The sequence below is a fragment of the Symsagittifera roscoffensis genome, chromosome 1 (assembly GCF_963678635.1).
Source record: "Symsagittifera roscoffensis chromosome 1, txSymRosc1.1, whole genome shotgun sequence".
NCBI lineage: Eukaryota > Metazoa > Xenacoelomorpha > Acoela > Convolutidae > Symsagittifera > Symsagittifera roscoffensis.
In genome coordinates, this window is record NC_087062.1 from 8,306,113 (window position 1) to 8,326,554 (window position 20,442).

General features: G+C 34.3%; 1 protein-coding gene across 1 annotated transcript in view; it reads left to right on the top strand.

The window, feature by feature from the left end:
- Positions 1-20,442, top strand: part of LOC134844430 (uncharacterized) — a 37,624-nt gene that overhangs the window by 8,764 nt on the left and 8,418 nt on the right. Inside the window, exons 12-22 of the mRNA XM_063861147.1 lie at positions 1,244-1,376; positions 2,143-2,449; positions 2,725-2,953; positions 3,096-3,276; positions 6,287-6,392; positions 6,630-6,857; positions 7,188-7,313; positions 11,313-11,478; positions 12,139-12,352; positions 13,018-13,179; positions 13,760-13,863. Of these exons, the coding sequence (XP_063717217.1) occupies positions 1,244-1,376; positions 2,143-2,449; positions 2,725-2,953; positions 3,096-3,276; positions 6,287-6,392; positions 6,630-6,857; positions 7,188-7,313; positions 11,313-11,478; positions 12,139-12,352; positions 13,018-13,179; positions 13,760-13,863 (1,956 nt within the window). The remainder of the gene's footprint in view (positions 1-1,243; positions 1,377-2,142; positions 2,450-2,724; positions 2,954-3,095; positions 3,277-6,286; positions 6,393-6,629; positions 6,858-7,187; positions 7,314-11,312; positions 11,479-12,138; positions 12,353-13,017; positions 13,180-13,759; positions 13,864-20,442) is intronic.

Sequence of the window (20,442 nt, forward strand, 5' to 3'; positions counted from 1 at the left end):
CGTAGAGATGGACAGCTGATTGTCCCTTTTTTGTGCTGTATCATTATTATACAGAAAAAGCTGCTTTCGATCCACAATTGAACCCTAATTTGCAGAAAAATGATGTTCACAATCTAACCCAAACAATTTTTTTGTTCTGACTTTTTTCGTATTTCCTACGAATATCCGAATTTGTCTTGAACTTAGAATTTTCAATTAGCATTATGAGCAAAAAGAGAGTCAAACAGATTTGTACATTATGAAAAGCCACATGGGTTCGTATTAGGTCCACTTTTTTTTCTTCACGGTTTACATAAACGATTTTGAAGTGGATAGAAATGTGTAAATAATCTGATTTCATAAAAACAACAGCTGGATACAGTGGAATAACCGGTAGACACCAGAAAGCTTTGGTCAACATTGTACGATGGTTTCAAAAAAAACAAGCTTCTTTCAATTGTTAGATAAACAAAAAACCATCATAATACCTCAAAAGAGCAACAGAAAGTCAGACGTAAAAAGAAACTAAAATGCTATCTTAAAAAAATTAGATTTTCTTTAAAGATCATAAAAGTGAAATTAAAATGTCGAGTAAAATCTATTACAGAATGAAAAAATTTTTAGTTGAAAATCAGCTACTAAGAGCATTCAAAGTTGATAAGAAACCCAATTTACATTACGAAGTTTTGGCTTCTTTGTCAACAAGCGAAAGTAAATAGAAACATCATCTGAACTAAAAATCAAACAACGTTTTAAAATTATTTGCGTCAAAAGAAAAGTTGAGGGCATGAAAAAACCAAAATTAACAATCTATTTTGTAAAGGAGTTACATTTCCTTGAAATATTGTTTTTGCTAGGTAAAATTTTGAGTAAAGAAAACAAATCGACCTTAATTCAGGAAGCGGTAAATGAAAAATGCGAATTAGTTTTTGAAGAAAAAATTTTCTGCTAGACAGATGGCTGTGAATACAAGCGGTAATCAAAAAAGTTTAAAAATTGTTAGAAATTGATAAAGTTTTTGTTGTGTGTTTAAATTTTACCCAGACTCGGTAACATGGTTTCAGGTCTGCGTTGCATATCAAAATCAAATGTTCAATCATGAACTTTTGGACGACTTTATGTTATTACCAACTGGTTAAACTCATTTTTTACTAGAAATTATATAAAAAATTGCTGTTTGCTGTCAAGTGTAGATATAGAGCTTGATTTTTTTCCAGTTTTTTTTTGCAACAAAACAGTTCTATTTTTTGCGTTGTTTTCCAAGGAAACTGAAAAAAGAGGCAGAAGAATACGAGGCACAGGTGAACAAATTAAACCAACTGGCGGCTGAAGTTGACCTCACTGACAGCAGAAGATGCGAAGAGATTGAACGTGTTCTGCAAAAACTACAAAATCAGGTTCTGTTATTTTAAAGATTTACATGCGTTTCCTTTTTTAGCAGTCGAATCAGATACTCATCTAGTGTTTGGAAAAAAACATCAGATAGTTTTCACACCTTTGGCAGAACTAACCCATGTGCGCAGCTCTCCGCAAATTGTAAAAAAGCCAAATTTTAGCATCTAACGTTTAGGGGAGATTGCGTTGTTGTTTTTTGCAGGCTTAGAGGGCCGGCAATTTTAGTTTAACATGGGCGCCGTTGTGGTGCTAAATCCATATCAATTTTTTCCAATGAGCCAAAAACTTTATTCCCTCGCGGCCAGGGGCGGATCAAGGATTTTCTCGAGGGTTGGGGGGAAAATTTGTGGACTTTTTTTAGGTCGACCAAAGTGATTTTCTGAGCTCTCCTAAATCACTATAAAGACAGCGTTTTGGCCAAAATTTTGCGCCGAAAGCAAAATTTTGAAAAACAAACAGGTCAAAAAAGACATTTTTAGGCACTTTCTGGTAATTTTGACCAATAATTGCGTTTTTTCGGCGCGCGATCCTGACTCAAAATTAGTTACATTGGTGCCAAAAGCGCCTTTCGAAAAAATTTGAGGCTGGTCAGCCAAAAACGGATGTCGTAAATTACATCAAAGGGGGAACCCTTCGGAAAAATTTGGCAACCAGAATTGAAAAACTATCCCCCCGCCCCTCGCCCTCTCTCCCCGCCCCCTCCTTCTCAGCACGCTACTGGTCATGTATTTTTTAGATCACACATATATGAAATTAATTACTTTTTAGGAAGATAGTATGGTCTCAAATAAGACAGTCGGCGACATCCAGGGACCCTGGCGTGGACCTCCGACACGACTTAAACGAGCGTTGGACGACAAAAATGTTGCCGAGTTCGCGTTTGCGCGAGAAGATTTGAGACGAATTACGAATGAAATTGCCGCGCTAGCTGCACGATCGATGCCGAACTCTGAGGATGAGGATATTTTGGATTTAAAACCAGGTGGAAGTCATAACCTGGATGGGAGCAAGGAGCCCGATTCGGCTAAGCTGGCAAGATCAGCTCAGCTGATGCTGTCGGCTACTAACGCAATAGGTTTGTATTGCCGTTCCAATTGGCCTAATTTCGTTTTGCAGAACTTGCAAAATGATGCAGTTGATAACATTCTACGATGTAGATCAAAATTCGTTTTTACAGTGAAAAACCCAAATCCAACTTTAGAATCTTACGTTTAAAAGTGAAGTCGTTTTCTGCAAATCGAAATCAAGCTAGTATATGGGAACAATTGCGACGTGAGCGACCATTTTGGCCACGACTCAATTCTTATATTTGCTCAGAAAAAAAAAACAAAATTGAAATTCGGTATTTAGAAGATGCGAAGTTGGATATATCTGAGGAACAAGGGGCCCTCTGGGCCGTGAGAGCCAATTGCTGTTTCGACCAAATAGACAATCTGCTGTCTGCACAAACGATATCTGACCTGACTTCCATCTCAAATGCAATCACAAAAGGGGATGTGTCGTTTTTGAACGAAAAGATGCCGTCGCTTCAGGCCATTTCAACCACTCAGCTCAAACTGGCCAGCTTGACAGGCCTCAGGTATCAAAAACTTCCCCCCTCCCCCTCCTCCCCCCTCCTCTAGGTCAGTTTTAAGGTACTGACCTAAAATTGTAGAAAAGACTAAAATGTAGAAAAGTTAGATTCACTATTGTTGCAAGAATTCTAATTTAAATATTTTTAGCCTTGAAAACCCTGAAGTCCAAATGTCGTTCTCTAAAGCGACCGAGGAGTTTCAAACAACATCACAGGAGTTACTGAAAAGGATGAGTCAGCTGCAGTCAGCTGATCTAAACTCGGAGAAGTCGGAAAATGAGAGGCGGAAAGAAAACGCGATGATCAAATTGAGACAATGGGCTTTTCAAGTAAGACTGCAATTTTTGTTTCCTACTTTTTTGTTCTGTCATTTTTCGAACGCATATTTTTCGAACGCCTTCATCGGCTTAACTCATTACAAAAACGAAGTCGAACGCACACGAAATTGAATGAACCATCGGCAGATCTATCTGGTTTTAGTTTTTTATCTTTTGTTTTTTTTCTGGTTAGGTTTATTTCAATTATTTTCTTGTTAATTGATTATTGTAGCGAATTAGACAACGTAATGGTTTTCTAATCATCGTAAGAAAATCACTTATAATCTATTATAATCGATTAAAAAAGATTTTTGTTTTCAAAATATATGTTTTTCGTAAATCCAATCCATGAAAATCTATCATTTTCTTGTAAAATATTGTACTTTTTTCAAAACTTAAACCAGAAAAAAAACACTCGTCCCCATGTTAAACAACCTCCCGTACCTCCTCAATTTATCACCCTTCCCCCTTTCCCGCGCATGCCGTCTCCCTCCCATCGTCATTTCGGAGGGGTGGAACCAGGTAACCGTGGGAGATTCCCTAGGCGTTGGGGTTAAGTTGGGGTACATTGTGAGGTTGGCGACCAATAATGAAGTCTGCAAGATTTAATAAAACTTTTGGTATAGCTAAAATAGTTAAAGTAAGTATATTGACATATGTTAGTTCTGGGGATGTTTCAATTTTTTGTATAGTGTAAAATATAAAATTTGCCAATTATTATTGAATTACCAATTATAATTATGCCTGCAATTAGCAAGCGTTATCAAATCGGAATAGTTTTTTTGTGATGTGAGCAATTTTTTTTGTAACTTTTTGACTTATTCTTGAAAATTGTTAAGTTTTTAACAATAGAGGCGGGAAGAAAACGTATGATCCAGTTGAGACAATGGGACTTTCAAGTAACACTGCAATTTTAATTTTCTACGTTTTTTTTTGTTCTAACATTTTTAGGATTACATTTTCATTGGCGTTACTCCTAAAAAAGAGGAAATCGGAAACACACAAAATTGAACAAACCATCGTTAGATCTTCCTGGTTTTAGTTTTTCTGATATTTCGTTTTTTTCCGCCTAGGTTTTTTTTCGATTGTTTTCTTGTTAAATGATTCTTTGAAACTGCAATTCTTTGAAAAAACGCGATTCAATTTAAAAAATATGTGATATTGAATTAGACATAAAAAATAAATAGCTCAAGGATAAATAGACTATCGGGGTGGAAATTGGATCACGAAAACAGTTTAAAATTATATGTAAGTCCATTAAAATCGTCAAAAAAGGAATTATTTTTTCTCGAAAGAAATTTGAAATTAAATTGAAATTAATCGATTAAAACCAATTTCAAGTAAAATTTGTCGTTTAATCAAATTGTTTCATAATAATTCATTTTCGATCGTTTATACTTGATAGTTTTCAAATTCTAGAGAGACAGATGAATCTTTTTAAAATTATAATTGAATAATTTTCATTAAATTCCACTGCGGATAACCAAAGATTTTGGAAAAATGCACTTGCAAAATTTTATAAAATTTGCGGTATAGCTAAAATAGTCTTAAGTTTTCGACTTTTTGTTGTTTTGGGAGGTTTGATTTTTTGGATAGAGTAGAAAAAACAGTTAGCTATGCACTGTTTCATTGCCAATTGTAATTATGCCTGCAATTTGCAAGCGTTATCAAATTGTAATTGAATTTGTTTCGGGCTTACAACTTGCTGAACAGAATCACTTGAGTCGTTTGATACCCTGGCTTATAAAAAATCAAACTTCTTAGCTTTTCCGTCCCTTTTGGTGTAGAGGTAACAACTAGTCCTAAAACTTCAAAAATCTCAGGTTTGAAACTGGCCAAGAATTGTTTTTCTTCCCAAACAGGAAAATTTCCGATAAATTAAAATGTCGGCTTATTGTTTTTCTAACTCTGTTGCGTCGCCTTAATTTCCACATAACGGAATTGTTTCTGCTTTGAGCAACTTTTCTTGTTTTGTTTTGATTTTTTCTTGACAAGTGTATTTCCCTAACGCTAAAATTTTCCTTTTGTTTTGTTTTTTTTCCTTAGTTTTTTTTTTCAATTTCCTTGTGATCTTTGTTCGTTTCTGAAGTTTCTGAATTTTAAAGTTTTGTCTTGTTTTATCGGCTGAGTGACTTTCTTTTGCGTCATTTCCGCTGAAAAAAAACAGGAAATTTTCCACTGGAAGAAATTGTCGGCTCATTTTTTTCCGCTGATGTTTCGTCGCCTTATTTTCCACGTGATAAATTTTTCTGCAGTAAGCAGCTTTGGTAATTGATTTTATATTTGAATTAGTCTTGAAAACTGTGGAATCTGAATTTTTCCTTCTGTTTTGCTTATCTCTTTTTTCTCCTTTAGTTTCCTTTAGTAACATTTTTTTGTTTTTTTTGTTCATTTAAAGTGTAATTGATGTAAAAAGTTTTGGCTTATGTTTTATTGGCTTGCTGACCTAATTTTGCGTGGTTTCGAAAAGAGTAATTTTTCATCTTTTGTGCTTTCTTAAAGGAGGTTACTTAAATTGTTTTTTTTTTCGAATTATGACGAAACCGGCAACATATCCAAATCGGTCGAAAATAGTTTGACTAAAAATCTGCAGAAGGACGAACCCTGCGCCAAACAGTGAGAAGGAACTACAGCGAAGGGTGTTTTTTAGCCAATTTTGACCACCTCAAAGATAACCCCAAGTGAAGTGTATCGTGTGAAACCTTTTTCAATCGGGGTTTGGGTTTTAAAATTGCGCTTTTTTGAAGAAAGCACGCACATTAACGGCAAACTAATAAACATTTTTTACTCTTTGTTCTACCAAAATTGTTGCAGTAAATTTATAATTCTACAAATGGACAGTTTTGGTGGTTCCCAGCAGATGCATTTCCAGCTGGGGGGTTATGGGCATCTATGTCTTATCTTTTTTAGTCCTTCCCCCACTTTAAATCACACCGTTGGCCATAAAACCATTAATGTTTCCACACAATTCCAGTGCATTGGGCCATGGCATAATCGGTATTAAAGAAAAATATGGTTTCAGTTGCGTGACCTTGAACAAATGGTGGAAACAGAATGTGGCTCAGTTTCCTTTCCGGTGGACAAACTGATCACAACTGCCATCACTCAACAAACTTCAAAATCATTGGGTAAAAATGAGCTTTTTTTGACTTTGTTTCTCAAAATAGTAGGTTTGATTATAATTCGTCGACCGTTGCTGTTATGCTTTTTTTTCAAACTCATTCAAAGTTTGCATTTTGTTGGATTCTAAATTTTATACGAAATCTTATTCGAAATTTAGTAACCTCTTTGGTGTCTATTTCAATGCATATATTTTAGATTTTAATTTATAAACAATAATATGAAACTGATTAAATGATTTTCAGGAATTCCGGACTCAAAATTAAGCTCAGCTGCTAGCTCCGGGAATGACTTGCAAAGCAACGCGGACAGATTACACGCAGACACTGCACAGCTGAAAAAACTCGTCAATGACGCCTTCAAAAACTGTCCCGACTCTGAACTGAAGAAGAAAGCCATGAAAGCCATGGGCAATCTGGGACACATAACCGCGGCCATAATTGAAAAGAGTAGAGAGCTCGCAATTGGAACAGGTTTGGTCATTTTTCGTGGAGAAATGACATTATTTGAAATCAGGGAAAGTAATTTTTTCTTCTTTTTTTAAATATAATTGGGACTGGAAACTTTCTTCAAACAGCGGGAATTTTCTGCAGAAAAAATTTCATTTACCAGCAAGCATAATTTTTCCAGAAAATAAAGTTTTACCCACAAAAACAAACTTTTTTATAGCCGAAAAACAATTTTCTGGTTCTAACTTGCGTTGAAAATAATCATAACGAATGCATGCCAAAATCTACAATTTTCATGAATCACAACTATTATAAATGAGAAATAATTTATACTTTTGTAATAACTTTTTGTAGAAAATGGGGAGGAGGGTGCACAGAAGAATCTGCTACGTCAGCTGAGACGAGAGTGGGCAGTGTCTGCTCTTTACCTGTCCAACTTAGCCCAAACAGCACCTGGACTGTCCGAGGATCAATCAGACAGTAAGGCTTAAGCTATAGGCTCTTTTCCAGTCCCCCTTTTCAAAATACCGATTTTTATGTTTGTTTTACGTGTTATTACGGCTAAATGCATGATGTTACTGTAAAGTATGAAGAACAAATGTGTTCACAGTTGTCGATTTGTTCACAACGCCAAAATTCATTGCATTTATGACAACGTTAAATAAGCTTTTCAAAATTGAATTTGAAGGGGGGAACTGGAAAAGAGCCAAGCTATATTTTACTAAAACACCTTCTAAATCAGTTCGATTCCGGGTCAGGCAAGACAGGAAATTATTCTAGCTTCACTCTTTCTAGCCTACTCAACTAATACCTCCGTTTTCCATAGACTTGCTCCTCAACAAAGACTTCCTCTTATACAACTCTCAACAAAAGACAACTCGCAACAAAAGACAACTCGCAAGACTTGAGGAAATCGAGTTCTCGCAAAGTTTGAAAATTAATTTATAACCTTCGGTATTTTAATTAATACCAGTTTAGTTACGACCATTGGTCGAGATCAACGCAAGTCAGTTGTCCTTTTTCCGAGTGATTACAATTGGACTGATGAAACAATCTTCGTCGCATTTCTCTAATTTTATTATGTGCCCTTCTTTTTCCATTCTTCTTAACTCTTCGTTCACTGCCGCGAGTAGGTGGAGTGGTACTCTTCTCCCTTTAGACTGTATTGGTTTAAAAGGTGTATGAAAATGGGTTACCTTCCGATCGTTGGGTATTTTTCCCACTCTAGTAAATAGGTTCTTAAACTCGTTAAAAATGTTGTCTGAAAATGGGGGTAAGTTTTTGTACTCACTCTTGGGTGTAGGTTGATTGACCATACAGATTGGTTGGGGACATTTCCTCTGTGAAATTTCTATGCCCAGTTTGGGTAAGTTGTCGTTTCCCAGTATATTACGTTCGTGTCCGCCGGTTATGAAGAAAGGTGTTTCGTCGCTGATCCACCCATTGGACTGTGTTCTGACAATTATTTTTCCCAATATATTGATCGTATCGTTCGTGAATCCGCAGTATAGTTCTTTTATTCTTTTCTCCACTGGGTGTATCTTGAGGTTTGGGTATCTTAGTTTAATTTCGTGTAGGACATTCTGTTTTAAAAAGCTCACCGGGCTTGCTGAATCTACCGGTATGTTCATATTTACAATCGAATCCCAGCCGATTCCTAGGTTCAGGAGTTTCTTTGTTTCAAGACCATTATTGTCGTAAATAGTTCTGACACTCAACACCGAGAAGTCGTCATCGTCACTCTGTCCGTACTCATTCCATGCATTTATCACATCGCATGATTCTCTTTCTTCCATATTCGAATTTTCCAGAGGTGTGTATGTACAATTCTCAGTATTTACGAAATTATTTGATACATTATTTACAGTTGGTCTCTTGTTGCGTGATTTACATAATTTAGCGAAGTGTCCTTTAAAATTGCAGTTTTTACAGATTATGTCCTTCGCTGGGCAAACATTTAAGTGCCCTTTTGTAAATGTATTTCCGCATTTCATGCACAAGTTACTCCTTTCGATGTTTAAGCTTGGTTCCTTTTTGATATGATTGTGGTTACTAAAAGATTTAAAAATTGTCCCGTTGGTCGATGACCGCGACATATTTGTCAATTTCTGGTGGTTAAAATATCCCTTTTCATCGATTAGTGCTTGGTTAAGAGCTTCCGACGGGCTTATGGTAGCTGAAAGTAGCTTCCTCTGGGTGTCTGTGTTCTTCATATTGCAAATAATGAAGATATCCCTTATCCACTCTGCTTCGTCTGTCTCCTTTATATTGCACGTGCTAGCTAGGTCCGTCAATGCTCCCCAAAATTGTTCGTAAGATTCACGATCTTTTTGCTTTCGATTCAGTAATTTATATCTCTCGAACGTAGTATTGGGCGGTTTGTTAAATGCTGCGTCAAGTAGTGTCCAGAACTCAGAGAACGATATTGCTAAAATCTTGACTCTCGGGTTCTTTTGGGTAAAAACTCTTTTTCCTTCGCTACCAAGCGCTAAAAATAAGATTGATCGCAGTTTCTTGTCCGCCTCCGTTCTTCTCATTCCGTTGAATTTTCTTTTCTCTTCATTGATTCGTTTCTCTTCTGCGGATTCGTACTGTTTCATTGTGCTTTTGTTCCTATTCTCTCTGTTGGCTTTTTCCGCGTCCGACTCACTGCTTGTCGCCTGTTCTAAAATTGGAATTTGCGTCTCCGGTATTTCGGGTCCATGTAGGCTTTCCAAATCCAGATTTTCTTTCGCGATGATCGCCAATTGAAATTGGTCGCTCCATTGGGTCCAGGCATGTGGTGGTTCTAGGGTGTGATTAGGCCAAAAAGGTGGAATTCCACGCACGTTCGAATCATTTGACTGCGCCATAATAAAGTGTTGTAATACTATGAATCTATGAATAACCTATTAAAATGGTATGTTCAGTATGTACACTAAATGTACATAAGCTTAATAGATAAAAGAGAATAAAAGGAAGTAGTTGAATTAAGAACGTTAAAAGGACAACTGACTTGCGTTGATCTCGACCAATGGTCGTAACTAAACTGGTATTAATTAAAATACCGAAGGTCATTATGACATACTAAAAACAAATCACAACATAGAGAGCTTTGGTTTACGGTCGCCGGCTCTAAATTTTGTTTAAAGTCCTACCCTCTGTTGGCAAGATTGCAACACGTTATATCAAGTTTCAGCGTGTGATAAGGCCTGTTTTGTTAATCGTTAATCTGCAATTGGGCCGTAGGCCATGCTAGACAGAATACGAAGACGTTGAAATTTTGGCGATGATTTTTCTATGCTATCAACCAAATTTTGAAATAAAATGAGAAACGCTTTCAGCAAAGTGATTACTAAATTCCGGTCAGACATTGCTTGATTTTAAGATCACCATTTTATAAAATAAGACAGTAAGTTGAAAAAGAAGAGCAAATCATTATAGCCAATTTTTAGAAAATTCTAGAAAAAAACTATAATACGATAGCGGATGTTGCCTGCATGCTTATGACTCAGACTTCAACGCGTCTCAGTTTTTTTCATACTGTAAGAAAATCATAACAATAATATAATAAATTGATTCCAACCTAATGTTACCATTATAATCACAGGGTTCTTATTTACTCGTATGCAAAAATATAGATTTGGAGGAAGCCATTGGGCTGCAAGAGCCTGTTTTCGCAGACTGTTTTGCACTTGAAATTTTTCTGTTTTTATGATTCTACACTAAAGAGAAACATTTTAAAGTTAACAAAACCCCCGTTACTTAGATCTTCAAAAAACTATAACTTCTCTGTTATCCAACAAATCCATGAATTTATGATTAAAATTTTTAAATTGTTCCGTCGTGGCTGTTTTGATAAAATTTAACCAATTTGGAAAGAAAGTGATGAACATGTTAAAATTTTTTCTGATTTTTATATGCAATTACCTTTTAGTGACAGTTTTTATTTAATGGTCATTTTTGCTACGTTTTGCTTTTTCTGTGATCAATCTATCTTATCAGATCATCATCTTAAAATTTCGTTCAAATATCTAAATTTCGAATTGGGCAAACATTTTGACAAATAATGCAAAAAAAAATCAGGACTTTTCTGAAAAAATGTGCTGCCGTAATGCCATGAATTTAGTTTTGCAAATTTTCTCTCGAGCTGAAAATTTTTATTGATGAATGATTAATTGATCAATCTCTTACAAGGGCCACTTGATTAAATCGGCCTCTTTTGTTCAAAGTTGGTTTTACGCTACAAATGACATCATTTGATATACGCCTAATGCTAATAAGTGAGTATCGCTTTTATAACTCACTTCGGCAAAAGTTATCGAAATGTTTAAACGAAAAATTGAAAGTTTTTCGAAAATTATCATCAATTTTTAGATTCTAATTTTAGATAAATATATATTTAAATAAGACAATTGATATGAATTCCTGCTGCCCGCCCAACTACATAAGTAAAAGGAGCTTGTCATGAAACTTCTTAATATAATTTTTTCTTTTAAGACATCGTGGCTCGTCTCAGAGGAGAAGGAATTAACCAGAAAAAGATAAAGCAGTCTGAGATTTCCGAAGATGAGATCCCGAGAGAAGTTCAAGAAGGCACTCAACGTACGCTCAACTCGGCCAACAACAACCCATTCTTTAAACTGACGCCTGCTGAAAAACCCAGGTTAATTTAATTGACCCAGGTAAAACCAGGTAAAATTAAATTAAAAACCCCAGATACAATTTTAAACAATAGTTATTTGCGCATCAAGCGCTTAAAAGTAATGAACGTAATGAGTACTCTTATATATGTCTTGGTTTTTTTGTGTTTTTTTTTCTAAGAAAAAGTCTTAAAATTTGTTAACGCTCAGTTTTTTTATTGCGGTTTACCTTGTGGTTTCTTATTAAGTTCATTTCATTTACTTTGTTAAAAGGAAGGCAAACTCCACTATCGAACATCGAAAGTGTAAAGGTCACGAAAAATGTGATCGACTTCTAGTTTCGATAATGGAAATTAGCTTTAAGATTTCAAAGCGAAAAAAAAAGTGTTACCACTTGATATTAATTTCTCTAACTAGATTAATTCAATCAAAAAAAGTATAATCAAAAACTGTTTTACAAATTCAAAGAGCTTCAAGGCCGTCTATTTTTTTCTACGAAATCGAAAAGTTTTTTTTTTTCAGTTTTCTTGTGTTCATTACTGTTTTCCAACAGTCAGTTGGATATGTTTTAAATTTTTATCTTTCTAGAACGTTTACAGAAATATAGCTTGGTATGAATGCTTGAAATGAAATTATATTGGTGTTTTTCTGGAATTTTTAACATACTGTAATTTTTTTGTCAGTGAGTCGGAAATCCAGAAATTGAGACGCAATGAATTGAAAGAGAACTTGGCCGACATCATGGAAACGTCCAACATAGCCAGTCAGGAGGCTGGAATGGACCAATTAGGAGAGGAGGGCGAACAGGAGGGGGAAGGGGAGAATGGACCACAGTACAAGAACAGAGTTAGAAGGAGGTCGACTATGTTGTCCAGAAGAAACACTCAGACAATATTGGTAAAATTGCTCAAAACATTATTCATGGACAAGTAGGTTTCAAATCATGCATACTCACACAGCGAGATTGAGAAACTTTAAATAAATTAGAACTATCTTTTTTAAACTTAATTTTGACATGGCGATCTTTTAAGTTAAGCTTTTAAAACTATTGAATTAATAAAATTTTTTTATAGAATTGAATTTTGATTGTAATGAAAAAACTGTTGCCTGAAATGAATTTGTCACCAAAAAACACGATTCTGCTTTTTATATTTATTTTTGATTTTAAACACATTAATCATCGATATCTTCAAAGACTTTAAATTTAACGCTAAAAGGTTAAAAAAGAAAATAAGTTAACACTCCTCTAAAAATCGAGACGCGCTGAACTAATAGAGAACTTTGGTAGACATAATGATGACGTCATAGATTTGGACCAAGTTAACATCCTCCCCTCCCCCCATATCCGTTTAGAGTGAGGATGTTAACTTGGTTCTGAATTCGAACTATCAGTAATCTACTGATTTCATATGTAACAAGAATAAGCAAACTTATTGGCTGACAAAAGATTGGGAGGACGCTATTAGACCTTACGGTCTGTTTTCAAGCGCCTCAAGCAAAAAAAGGTGAATCTAGCGTTATGCGCGCATAGCAAGATTTGTAGCTGCGCGAAATTATTCTAGCAAGCGGCGGATGGTCTGAAGAAACAAGTGGAGCAGTTCGTGGGACTAGAGGACTGTGAAGGGACAGAGAGTGTGAGCAATGCCATGATCTCGGCTGCCAGGAAGCTGGCTCAGCAGATGCACGACCTCGCAGAGTTCACTCAACACCAGCCCCCACTCAAGGTCAGGGCAAATTATACCAGCCCCCACTCAAGGTCAGGGCAAATTATACCAGCCCCCACTCAAGGTCAGGGCAAATTATACCAGCCCCCACTCAAGGTCAGGGCAAATTATACCAGCCCCCACTCAAGGTCAGGGCAAATTATACCAGCCCCCACTCAAGGTCAGGGCAAATTATACCAGCCCCCACTCAAGGTCAGGGCAAATTATACCAGCCCCCACTCAAGGTCAGGGCAAATTATACCAGCCCCCACTCAAGGTCAGGGCAAATTATACCAGCCCCCACTCAAGGTCAGGGCAAATTACACTGATGAAATATAATAAGTATAGAAAACTTAAGAAAATTAAACAGAAAAAATAGATCAAAAAGAGCGGATGAACTTTCTCTGAATTTTTTTTTACGTAGAAAGCGCTAATTTTTTCAGAAAGAAGTTATCTTTTATGGTCGCGCGAAAATTCCCAAAAATTCAAAATGTATGAAAAAAGCCTGAAACTTCAAAATTTTAATCAACTAGAATTTCAGGTTTTTTAAATATCGCCATTATATTGGGTTTGATACTAAATAGTTTCGTTATAATTGTAGACGAAGGAGGACTTTGTGCACACGGCCAAGGCCATCAGTGCCAATGGACACTCCATACTGAAGTGGGCCAAACTGATCGCAGACAGGTGTATCGATCAGAGGGGGTAAGTAATGTTTATACCGCGTCTCAGCTCACACCAGCACTTGGAAGTATTTTGCTCATTAAGTAATCCGTAAAAAAAGCTAGCCTCATGGAATTAATTTTTCTATAATTGCTCAAAAATGAAATAAAATATGGTTTAGTGGTTTTGAGAAATTTTGGAAACTTCAGCTCACACCAACTCTCGGAAGTATTTTGCTCATTAAGTAATCCGTAAAAAAAGCTAGCCTCATGGAATTAATTTTTCTATAATTGCTCAAAAATGAAATAAAATATGGTTTAGTGGTTTTGAGAAATTTTGGAAACTTCAGCTCACACCAACTCTCGGAAGTATTTTGCTCATTAAGTAATCCGTAAAAAAAGCTAGCCTCATGGAATTAATTTTTCTATAGTTGCTCAAAAATGAAATAAAATATGGTTTAGTGGTTTTGAGAAATTTTGGAAACTTCAGCTCACACCAACTCTCGGAAGTATTTTGCTCATTAAGTAATCCGTAAAAAAAGCTAGCCTCATGGAATTAATTTTTCTATAATTGCTCAAAAATGAAATAAAATATGGTTTAGTGGTTTTGAGAAATTTTGGAAACTTCAGCTCACACCAACTCTCGGAAGTATTTTGCTCATTAAGTAATCCGTAAAAAAAGCTAGCCTCATGGAATTAATTTTTCTATAATTGCTCAAAAATGAAATAAAATATGGTTTAGTGGTTTTGAGAAATTTTGGAAACTTCAGCTCACACCAACACTCGGAAGTATTTTGCTCATTAAGTAATCCGTAAAAAAAGCTAGCCTCATGGAATTAATTTTTCTATAATTGCTCAAAAATGAAATAAAATATGGTTTAGTGGTTTTGAGAAATTTTGGAAACTTCAGCTCACACCAACTCTCGGAAGTATTTTGCTCATTAAGTAATCCGTAAAAAAAGCTAGCCTCATGGAATTAATTTTTCTATAATTGCTCAAAAATTAAATAAAATATGGTTTAGTGGTTTTGAGAAATTTTGGAAACTTCAGCTCACACCAACTCTCGGAAGTATTTTGCTCATTAAGTAATCCGTAAAAAAAGCTAGCCTCATGGAATTAATTTTTCTATAATTGCTCAAAAATGAAATAAAATATGGTTTAGTGGTTTTGAGAAATTTTGGAAACTTCAGCTCACACCAACACTCGGAAGTATTTTGCTCATTAAGTAATCCGTAAAAAAAGCTAGCCTCATGGAAATAATTTTTCTATAATTGCTCAAAAATGAAATAAAATATGGTTTAGTGGTTTTGAGAAATTTTGGAAACTTCAGCTCACACCAACTCTCGGAAGTATTTTGCTCATTAATTAATCCGTAAAAAAAGCTAGCCTCATGGAATTAATTTTTCTATAATTGCTCAAAAAAGAAATAAAATATGGTTTAGTGGTTTTGAGAAATTTTGGAAACTTCAGCTCACACCAACTCTCGGAAGTATTTTGCTCATTAAGTAATCCGTAAAAATAGCTAGCCTCATGGAATTAATTCTTCTATAATTGCTCAAAAATGAAATAAAATATGGTTTAGTGGTTTTGAGAAATTTTGGAAACTTCAGCTCACACCAACTCTCGGAAGTATTTTGCTCATTAAGTAATCCGTAAAAAAAGCTAGCCTCATGGAATTAATTTTTCTATAATTGCTCAAAAATGAAATAAAATATGGTTTAGTGGTTTTGAGAAATTTTGGAAACTTCAGCTCACACCAACTCTCGGAAGTATTTTGCTCATTAAGTAATCCGTAAAAAAAGCTAGCCTCATGGAATTAATTTTTCTATAATTGCTCAATAATGAAATAAAATATGGTTTAGTGGTTTTGAGAAATTTTGGAAACTTCAGCTCACACCAACTCTCGGAAGTATTTTGCTCATTAAGTAATCCGTAAAAAAAGCTAGCCTCATGGAATTAATTTTTCTATAATTACTGAAAAATGAAATAACATATGGTTTAGTGGTTTTGAGAAATTTTGGAAACTTCAGCTCACACCAACACTCGGAAGTATTTTGCTCATTAAGTAATCCGTAAAAAAAGCTAGCCTCATGGAATTAATTTTTCTATAATTGCTCAAAAATGAAATAAAATATGGTTTAGTGGTTTTGAGAAATTTTGGAAACTTCAGCTCACACCAACTCTCGGAAGTATTTTGCTCATTAAGTAATCCGTAAAAAAAGCTAGCCTCATGGAATTAATTTTTCTATAATTGCTTAAAAATGAAATAAAATATGGTTTAGTGGTTTTGAGAAATTTTGGAAACTTCAGCTCACACCAACTCTCGGAAGTATTTTGCTCATTAAGTAATCCGTAAAAAAAGCTAGCCTCATGGAATTAATTTTTCTATAATTGCTCAAAAATGAAATAAAATATGGTTTAGTGGTTTTGAGAAATTTTGGAAACTTCAGCTCACACCAACTCTCGGAATTATTTTGCTCATTAAGTAATCCGTAAAAAAAGCTAGCCTCATGGAATTAATTTTTCTATAATTGCTCAAAAATGAAATAAAATATGGTTTAGTGGTTTTGAGAAATTTTGGAAACTTCAGCTCACACCAACTCTCGGAAGTATTTTGCTCATTAAGTAATCCGTAAAAAAAGCTAGCCTCATGGAATTAATTTTTCTATAATTGCTCAAAAATGAAATAAAATATGGTTTAGTGGTTTTGAGAAATTTTGGAAACTTCAGCTCACACCAACTCTCGGAAGTATTTTGCTCATTAAGTAATCCGTAAAAAAAGCTAGCCTCATGGAATTAATTTTTCTATAATTGCTCAAAAATGAAATAAAATATGGTTTAGTGGTTTTGAGAAATTTTGGAAACTTCAGCTCACACCAACTCTCGGAAGTATTTTGCTCATTAAGTAATCCGTAAAAAAAGCTAGCCTCATGGAATTAATTTTTCTATAATTGCTCAAAAATGAAATAAAATATGGTTTAGTGGTTTTGAGAAATTTTGGAAACTTCAGCTCACACCAACACTCGGAAGTATTTTGCTCATTAAGTAATCCGTAAAAAAAGCTAGCCTCATGGAATTAATTTTTCTATAATTGCTCAAAAATGAAATAAAATATGGTTTAGTGGTTTTGAGAAATTTTGGAAACTTCAGCTCACACCAACACTCGGAAGTATTTTGCTCATTAAGTAATCCGTAAAAAAAGCTAGCCTCATGGAATTAATTTTTCTATAATTGCTCAAAAATGAAATAAAATATGGTTTAGTGGTTTTGAGAAATTTTGGAAACTTCAGCTCACACCAACTCTCGGAAGTATTTTGCTCATTAAGTAATCCGTAAAAAAAGCTAGCCTCATGAAATTAATTTTTCTATAATTGCTCAAAAATGAAGTAAAATATGGTTTAGTGGTTTTGAGAAACTTTGGAAACTTCAGCTCACACCAACTCTCGTAAGTATTTTGCTCATTAAGTAATCCGTAAAAAAAGCTAGCCTCATGGAATTAATTTTTCTATAATTGCTCAAAAATGAAATAAAATATGGTTTAGTGGTTTTGAGAAATTTTGGAAACTTCAGCTCACACCAACTCTTGGAAGTATTTTGCTCATTAAGTAATCCGTAAAAAAAGCTAGCCTCATGGAATTAATTTTTCTATAATTGCTCAAAAATGAAATAAAATATGGTTTAGTGGTTTTGAGAAATTTTGGAAACTTCAGCTCACACCAACTCTCGGAAGTATTTTGCTCATTAAGTAATCCGTAAAAAAAGCTAGCCTCATGGAATTAATTTTTCTATAATTGCTCAAAAATGAAATAAAATATGGTTTAGTGGTTTTGAGAAATTTTGGAAACTTCAGCTCACACCAACACTCGGAAGTATTTTGCTCATTAAGTAATCCGTAAAAAAAGCTAGCCTCATGGAATTAATTTTTCTATAATTGCTCAAAAATGAAATAAAATATGGTTTAGTGGTTTTGAGAAATTTTGGAAACTTCAGCTCACACCAACTCTCGGAAGTATTTTGCTCATTAAGTAATCCGTAAAAAAAGCTAGCCTCATGGAATTAATTTTTCTATAATTGCTCAAAAATGAAATAAAATATGGTTTAGTGGTTTTGAGAAATTTTGGAAACTTCAGCTCACACCAACTCTCGGAAGTATTTTGCTCATTAAGTAATCCGTAAAAAAAGCTAGCCTCATGGAATTAATTTTTCTATAATTGCTCAAAAATGAAATAAAATATGGTTTAGTGGTTTTGAGAAATTTTGGAAACTTCAGCTCACACCAACTCTCGGAAGTATTTTGCTCATTAAGTAATCCGTAAAAAAAGCTAGCCTCATGGAATTAATTTTTCTATAATTGCTCAAAAATGAAATAAAATATGGTTTAGTGGTTTTGAGAAATTTTGGAAACTTCAGCTCACACCAACTCTCGGAAGTATTTTGCTCATTAAGTAATCCGTAAAAAAAGCTAGCCTCATGGAATTAATTTTTCTATAATTGCTCAAAAATGAAATAAAATATGGTTTAGTGGTTTTGAGAAATTTTGGAAACTTCAGCTCACACCAACTCTCGGAAGTATTTTGCTCATTAAGTAATCCGTAAAAAAAGCTAGCCTCATGGAATTAATTTTTCTATAATTGCTCAAAAATGAAATAAAATATGGTTTAGTGGTTTTGAGAAATTTTGGAAACTTCAGCTCACACCAACTCTCGGAAGTATTTTGCTCATTAAGTAATCCGTAAAAAAAGCTAGCCTCATGGAATTAATTTTTCTATAATTGCTCAAAAATGAAATAAAATATGGTTTAGTGGTTTTGAGAAATTTTGGAAATTTCAGCTCACACCAACTCTCGGAAGTATTTTGCTCATTAAGTAATCCGTAAAAAAAGCTAGCCTCATGGAATTAATTTTTCTATAATTGCTCAAAAATGAAATAAAATATGGTTTAGTGGTTTTGAGAAATTTTGGAAACTTCAGCTCACACCAACTCTCGGAAGTATTTTGCTCATTAAGTAATCCGTAAAAAAAGCTAGCCTCATGGAATTAATTTTTCTATAATTGCTCAAAAATGAAATAAAATATGGTTTAGTGGTTTTGAGAAATTTTGGAAACTTCAGCTCACACCAACTCTCGGAAGTATTTTGCTCATTAAGTAATCCGTAAAAAAAGCTAGCCTCATGGAATTAATTTTTCTATAATTGCTCAAAAATGAAATAAAATATGGTTTAGTGGTTTTGAGAAATTTTGGAAACTTCAGCTCACACCAACTCTCGGAAGTATTTTGCTCATTAAGTAATCCGTAAAAAAAGCTAGCCTCATGGAATTAATTTTTCTATAATTGCTCAAAAATGAAATAAAATATGGTTTAGTGGTTTTGAGAAATTTTGGAAATTTCAGCTCACACCAACTCTCGGAAGTATTTTGCTCATTAAGTAATCCGTAAAAAAAGCTAGCCTCATGGAATTAATTTTTCTATAATTGCTCAAAAATGAAATAAAATATGGTTTAGTGGTTTTGAGAAATTTTGGAAACTTCAGCTCACACCAACTCTCGGAAGTATTTTGCTCATTAAGTAATCCGTAAAAAAAGCTAGCCTCATGGAATTAATTTTTCTATAATTGCTCAAAAATGAAATAAAATATGGTTTAGTGGTTTTGAGAAATTTTGGAAACTTCAGCTCACACCAACTCTCGGAAGTATTTTGCTCATTAAGTAATCCGTAAAAAAAGCTAGCCTCATGGAATTAATTTTTCTATAATTGCTCAAAAATGAAATAAAATATGGTTTAGTGGTTTTGAGAAATTTTGGAAACTTCAGCTCACACCAACTCTCGGAAGTATTTTGCTCATTAAGTAATCCGTAAAAAAAGCTAGCCTCATGGAATTAATTTTTCTATAATTGCTCAAAAATGAAATAAAATATGGTTTAGTGGTTTTGAGAAATTTTGGAAACTTCAGCTCACACCAACACTCGGAAGTATTTTGCTCATTAAGTAATCCGTAAAAAAAGCTAGCCTCATGGAATTAATTTTTCTATAATTGCTCAAAAATGAAATAAAATATGGTTTAGTGGTTTTGAGAAATTTTGGAAACTTCAGCTCACACCAACACTCGGAAGTATTTTGCTCATTAAGTAATCCGTAAAAAAAGCTAGCCTCATGGAATTAATTTTTCTATAATTGCTCAAAAATGAAATAAAATATGGTTTAGTGGTTTTGAGAAATTTTGGAAACTTCAGCTCACACCAACTCTCGGAAGTATTTTGCTCATTAAGTAATCCGTAAAAAAAGCTAGCCTCATGGAATTATTTTTTCTATAATTGCTCAAAAATGAAATAAAATATGGTTTAGTGGTTTTGAGAAATTTTGGAAACTTCAGCTCACACCAACACTCGGAAGTATTTTGCTCATTAAGTAATCCGTAAAAAAAGCTAGCCTCATGGAATTAATTTTTCTATAATTGCTCAAAAATGAAATAACATATGGATTAGTGGTTTTGAGAACTTTTGGAAACTTCAGCTCACAGCAACACTCGGAAGTATTTTGCTCATTAAGTAGTTCGAAAAAAAAAGTTAACCTCATGGAATTAATTTTTCTATAATTGCTCAAAAATGAAATAACATATGGATTA